This window comes from Phoca vitulina, unplaced genomic scaffold (genome assembly GCF_004348235.1).
Source record: "Phoca vitulina isolate PV1807 unplaced genomic scaffold, GSC_HSeal_1.0 scaffold3, whole genome shotgun sequence".
NCBI classification, from domain to species: domain Eukaryota; kingdom Metazoa; phylum Chordata; class Mammalia; order Carnivora; family Phocidae; genus Phoca; species Phoca vitulina.
The window spans coordinates 50140759-50147629 of NW_022589706.1; the positions used below are offsets into that span (position 1 = coordinate 50140759).

The following is a 6871-nucleotide window of genomic DNA, read 5'->3' on the forward strand; positions in this document are numbered from 1 at the left end:
GGATATTAACCCCTTATCAGAAATATAATTTGTAAATATTTTCTCCCGTTCTGTAAATTACCTTTTCTTTTTCTTGATGGTTTCCTTTTCTGTGCAGAAGCCTTTTATTTTGGTGTTGTCCCACTGGTTTATTTTGCTTTTGTTGCCTTTGTTTTATGTGTTATATCCAAAAAATTATTGCCATGATCAATGTCAAGGAGCTTATCCCCTATGTTTTCCTCCTTGAAGTTTTATAGTTTCAGGTCTCACATTTAAGTTTTCAATCCATTTTGGGTTAATTCTTGTTTTGTATGTGGCTGTCCAGTTTCCCCAACCACATTTATTGAAGAGAGTGTCCTTTCCCTATTGTGTATTTTTGCCTCCTTTGTCTTAAATGACCATATATGTGTGAGTTTATTTCTGGGCTCTCTCTCCTATTCCATTGATCTATGTGTCTGTTTTTATGCCAGTATTATACTTTTTTGATCCCTATAGGTTTGTAATATGATTTCAAATCAGAAAGTGTGATGCCTCTAGCTTTGTACTTGTTTTTCAAGATTGCTTTCACTGTTTGGGATCTTTTGTGGTTTCATACAACTTTTGGGATTGTTTGTTCTATTTCTGTGAGAAATACTATTGGAATTTTGATAGAGATTGCATTGAATCTATAGATTGCTTTGGGTAGTGTGGGCATTTTAACAATATTAATTCTTCCAATAAATGAGCATGAACTATCTTTCCACTTATTTGAATTTTCTTCAATTTCTTTCATCAGTCTCTAGTTTTCAATGTATAGATTTCTCACCTCCCTAGTTAAATGTATTTAAGTATTTTAAGATTTTTATTTATTTATATGAGAGACAGTGAGCGCAAGCAGGGGAGGGACAGGGACAAAAAAACTTCGCACTGAGTGGGGAGCTTGATGAGGGGCTCGATCTCACGACCCTGAGATCATGACCTGAGCTGAAATCAAGAGTCAGATGCTTAACTGACTGAGCCACCCAGGTGCCCCAGTATTTTATTCTTCTTGATGCAATTACAGATGGGGTTGCTTTCTTAATTTCTCTCCCCCTTTGTTTTGGTAGTTTTATGGTTTTACTAACACAAATACAACAGGCACATAAGCTGTCTATTCACTTTCTTCACTGTGCATTCTGGCATTGGGATTGATGACTCTGATGGCCAGCTGGGCTGCTTTTTCCTCAATGACTTTGTGGTTCTTGGAGGAGACATTGTGAGCAATCTCTGCACATCAGCAGCACTTCAAGCTCCTTGACGTCGTGAAATAGGAACTTCCAGAAGCCACTGGGCAGCATGTGCTTTGTTTTCTTGTGGCTCCCATAACTAATGTTGGGCATCAAAATCTGGCCCCTGAATCTTCTGTGTACCCTATTGTCAGTGCCTCTGGGTTTCTGCCGGTTGTGTTTTATTTTGCCATATCGGTCTGACTGGTGCCAGCTGAACTTCTTGGTCCTCTTTTTAATGATCTTGGGCTTTACCAGAGATCTGAGGGCAGCCATGATGCTGAGTAGGAGATGGCTGCTGCCTTCTCAGGCAGCGCTGAGAAAGAGAGCTTAATTTCTCCTTCAGATAGTTGATGTTAGTGTATAGAAATGCAACTGATTTTTGTGTATTGATTTTGTATACTACAACTTTACTGACTTCCTTTATTACTTCTAGTAGTTTTTTTTTTTTTTTGGCTTATGCAACTTTATTGAAGAAAGATCAATTACTAGCAGAGTTGATCACTCATCCATTGACAACTTGTACTATTTATTCAGTGCTATATTAAACAGTGTATTGGAAGACAGATTAACTAATAGCTCCAAACCTCCTAACAATTTAAATGAGGATTACAAAATGTTTGAGACCCTAGTTTTGAATACAAAGGGTGTTTGACTTCCAATTTCCATTCTCTGTAGAGCAAGAACAGGTCATTCCTTTATTGATATGCATAAAATGCATCACATTTTCTGTTCTGCTGATACTATAAATGCAATACCAATTTTCCAGCCACATCAGTTATGAGCATAAAGTATATCATGTAACCTTGAATCAGTAACAGTGGAAGGCTTAAAAAAAGACTGGGTGCTAGAATAATGCTGCTTCCTTTGATGTGACAACTGAGCATCCATCTCCCTCCCCCTCAGAAGATTTCTTCAGCATGTTAGAGCACTGAGGAATGGTTTTGCTCTCATAACCAAGTAAGAGTGAAGACATTGGCCACATAATAAACATGCTCCATTTTTTAAAAAACTTCTGAATCTTGGGCAACTGTTCTCTTGTAACTATTTTACAGTTTCTAAAATCAATTATTATTGAAAGCTGGAAGAACTTAAGTCTTCTCAAATAAGCATGTGAATGAATGGAGGGAGGTAAACAAAAAATAAAATTAAAAAAGATGAGGTCTGATACGGGAGCAGCTGGATAAGAACATAAAAAAAGGAACAGTAATTTAAAGTTTATTCCAGCTATACTGCAGGTTATTTGACTTTAAGGTAGCATGACATGACATAGTTCTGAGTCCATTCCCAAGATATTCTGATGTACTTATCTCTGCCTGTTTTATAGATCCATGCAATCTCTGGTACTAGGGGGTCATCTGGGTTTGGATCACATAGCAATGAAAAAATGGATAAAAGAACTTTAGAAATAGTTAAAGCAGGAGACCATTGTGATCTTAGACTATCAAGACAAATGCTGCCATTACTGTTAATATTTGGATGATAAACTCTTGTTGTAAATGCAACCTTAGATGGTTTGAAGGTATAATCTATAGGAAAATGAATTGTCAAAAAGAATACACTGCCTTGATATGAGCTATCATTAAGTCCCATAATTGTTGCTTGCCAATGAAACATGCAATCCCCAACTAGACCTGCAGAACATTGTGCTGGTGAGTCATGGGCCAAATCACTAAGTTCCTTATTAATCCGTTTCACTGCCATAGTCTGTGCTTTTTGGCTGGCTCCTCACTGGCTCGGTGTGTACTCAAAGGTCCAGCCAAAACTCTTGATTATCCGGGGCAGCGGGAAAGGATTGTCTCTTCATCTCACACCGGCTCTGACAGACACAGGCGCAGAGAGGCTGGGTCCTCCCTCAAGATGTAACCTTGGCCTCCTCTCCCTGGGGAAGCTGGTACCTCCCCCATAAGGGCTCACACTCCAGACATAGCCCTCATAGTTGGTTTTCACTCTTTTTGTTTTGTTTTTGGGGTTTTTTTTGGTGGAGTCTTTATGGTTTTCTATATATAATATTATGTTACCTGAAAATAGAGACAGTCTTAATTTTTCCTTTCCAATTTGGATGATTTTATTTTATTTTATTTTTTTTAAGATTTTATTTATTTATTTGACAGAGAGAGACAAGTGAGAGAGGGAACATAAGCAGGGGGAGTGGGAGAGGGAGAAGCAGGCCTCCCGCTGAGCAGGGAGCCTGATGTGGGGCTTGATCCCAGGACCCCAGGATCATGACCTGAGCCGAAGGCAGACACTTAACGACTGAGCCACCCAGGCACCCCTATTTTATTTTTTCTTGACAATGCCCTGGGAAGGACTGCCAAGTACTGTATTAAATAAAAGTGGCAAGAATGGGTATCCTTGTCTTACTCCTGATCTTAGAGGGAAAGCTTTCAGTTTTTCGCCTTTGAGTGTCATCTTAGCTGTGGGATTGCAATATATGGCCTTTATTAGGTTGAAGTGTTTTCCCTCAATACCCACTTTGTTGAGAGTTTATATCATAAATGGATGTTGACTTTTATCAGTTGTTTTTTCTTGCATTTATTGAGATGATCATATAACTTTCATCCCTGATTTTGTTGAGGTGGTATAATTAATACATTGATTGACTTGCAGATGTTGAACCATCACTGGAATAAATCCCACTTGATGGTGTGTGATTCTTTTAATACATCCCTTTAATTTATTGTTAAATTCAGCTTCCTAATATTCTGTTGAGGGCTTTAGCATCTATGTTTATCAGGGATATCGCCTGTAATTTTCTTTTCTTGTAGTGTTCTTGTCAGGTTTTGGTTTCAGGTTAATGTGGGTCTCATAAAATAAGTTTGAAACTGTTCTCTTTTATTTTTTTTGAAGAGTTTGAGAAGAATTGGTATTAATTTTTCTTTAAATGTTTGGTAGAATTTCCCAATGAAGCTATCTGGTCCTAGACTTTTATTTGTCGAGAGATTTGATTACTGATTCAGTCTGCTTACTGATAATTGGTAAGTTCAGACTTTCTATTTCTTCATGATTCAGTCTTGGTGGGTTGTGTGTTTCCAGGAATTTTCCCATTTCTTTTAGGTTGTTCAAATTTTGGTATATATTTTTTCCTAGTAGTCTCTTATGATCTATCACATTTGTGTGGTATCATTTGTGATGTCTCTTCTTTCATTTCTTAATAAAATTTTCTTTTGGGTCCTTTCTCTTTTTTCTTCATTAGTCTAGTTATATGTTTTCTAATTTGCTTATCTTTTCAAAAAAAGGCACTTAGTTTCATTGATCTTTTCTGTTGTCTTTTTAGTCTCTATTTCTGCTCTGATCTTTGTTATTTCCCTCCCTCTACTAATTTGGGTGTAGTTTATTCTTTTTCTAATTTATTGAGGTGTAAAGTTAGTTTTTTTTTAAATATGGGATTTTTCTTTTTAGATGTTTATCCATAGGAACTTCCCTCTAGAACTGCTTTTATGGCATCTTATAAGTTTTCTTATTTTATATTTGTATTTTCATTTGTCTCCAGATATTTTTTGATTTCCTTTTAATTTTTTCTTTCACCTGTTCATTGTTTAGTACTGTATTGTTTAATCTCCACATATTTGTGAATTTTCCAGTTGTCTTTTTTGAATTGATTTCTATTTTTTTTTTTTTTAAAGATTTTATTTATTTATTTATTAGAGAGCGAGCGAGAAAGAAACAGCATGAGAGAGGAGAGGGCCAGAGGGAGAAGCAGGCTCCCCGCTGAGCCGGGAGCCCGATGTGGGACTCGATCCCAGGACCCTGGGATCATGACCTGAGCCGAAGGCAGTCGCCCAACCAACTGAGCCACCCAGGCGCCCTTGAATTGATTTCTAGTTTCATAACTATGTAAGGAAAAAATCCAGTATTCTTCCTGTGTTTCTCCTTTACTTGTACACTACTACCATGCTCACAACACTTATGACACTCTGGCCACCAAATATGCAGGGTTTTTTTTTTTTTTTTTTTTTCCACCACATCAAGCAATTCTTTGTGACACCACCTGGGTGTCCTTGAATTTAACTCAGTTCTGACATTAGCTACCTGGAGACAATATCAGATCTCACAGGTTAAGGGCTGTTGTCTCATGAGATGCCAATTACAAGTAGTACATCCTCTGGTTACCTATAGCTTCTGTTCAACTTGGATACAAATTGGAAGTTTTCATGGCCTCCTCCCCCTTGGTTTTGATTATTTGCTAAAACAGCTCACAAAATTCAGGGAAACACTAAATTCCATTTATCAGTTTATTAAAGGATATGGACAGCCAAATGAAGAGATACATAAGACAAGGTTTGGGAAGTTTTGGAGTGTAGCAGGCTCTATATCAGTGAATTTGGGGTGTATCACCCCCAAATACATGGATATGTTCTCCAATCTGAAAGCTCTCTGAACCCTATATTTTTGGGATTTTTATAAAGCTTCCTCACATAAGCATGATCAATATTAACTCCAGTTCTAGCCCTATCCCCTCTCTAAAGAAGGGGTGAGGTTGAAAATTGCAAGATCCAATTATGCTGTGGTTTTTCTGGTTTACCCCCCTTTCCCATCCAGGAGCCCACCTAGAATTACCTCATTAGAATAAAAGATGCTCTTAGTGCTCTTATCACTTAGGAATTTATAAGGGTTTTAGGAGCCCTGTGTCAGGGACTGGGGTCAAAGACCAAATATTAGAATAAAAGATGCTCCTAGTGCATATATCACTAAGGAATTTATAAGGATTTTAGAAGCTCTCTGTCAGGAACTGGGAGCCGAGCCAATATATGTATTTCTTATTATTTCACAATATAACACTTCTGACACTTCTGGCCACCAAATCAGGGAAGTTGCTTGATATGATTTCAATTTTCTTAAATTTATTTAGACATTTTTTGTGACCTAACATATGATGTATTTGAAAAATATCCCAGAGCCAAGCAATCAAGTTTTATGTCTCCTGTGCTGCTGCCACAAAGGCCAGCATGCCAGTCATGCGTACAAGCTCATGCCAGTGAGACAGTGGGGATCTGGAATGGGTGAAAGTGTGAGCATGAAAAGGGCACCCACTGGACTCCAGGGAGGTGTGCAGTTTGTTGCTAGATGTATGCTGAATTTGAAGCCTAGTCCTTGGGCAGCAGCTTTTAAAATACACAACTAGGCCTCTTTCAGGGAAAAACTGGGAGATGGGCATTTCTGTCTCCTGCCTCTGCTGAGCCCTGAGGGGCTAGCCAGGTTAATAAGACCTTACATCCATTATCAAAGGCTGAACATGAGAATGAAAGCAACCAGGTGAATATTCTTAAAGGTCAAGAACAGGAAACAAACTGAGGGTTGCTGGAGTGGTGCGGGGTGGGAGGGAGGGAGGCTGGGTGATAGACATTGGGGAGGGTATGGGCTATGGTGAGTGCTATGAATTGTGTAAGACTGTTGAATCACAGAACCGTACCTCTGAAACAAATAATACATTATATGTTAAAGAGAAGAAGAAGAAGATAGCAGGAAGGGGAAAATGAAGGGGGGGAAATTGGAGGGGGGAGATGAACCATGAGAGACTATGGACTCTGAGAAACAAACTGAGGGTTCCTGAGGGGAGGGGGGCGGGGGGATGGGTTAGCCTGGTGATGGGTATTAAAGAGGGCACGTACAGAATGGAGCACTGGGTGTTATATGCAAACAATGAA

General features: G+C 38.5%; 1 protein-coding gene across 1 annotated transcript; it reads right to left on the bottom strand.

Annotated features, from left to right (window-relative positions):
- Nucleotides 1-2392: 2392 nt before the first annotated feature.
- On the bottom strand, nucleotides 2393-2970 carry LOC116628036 (ubiquitin-conjugating enzyme E2 D3-like). The gene has a single exon (XM_032398082.1). It carries the CDS (start codon nucleotides 2925-2927, stop codon nucleotides 2463-2465), a length of 465 nt encoding a protein of 154 aa, XP_032253973.1. The 5' UTR covers nucleotides 2928-2970; the 3' UTR covers nucleotides 2393-2462.
- Nucleotides 2971-6871: the final 3901 nt, after the last annotated feature.

What these genes read in the sequence shown, in the direction of transcription:
- LOC116628036 (XM_032398082.1), bottom strand. Translation starts at nt 2,927, where the DNA reads ATGGCAGTGAAACGGATTAATAAGGAACTTAGTGATTTGGCCCATGAC.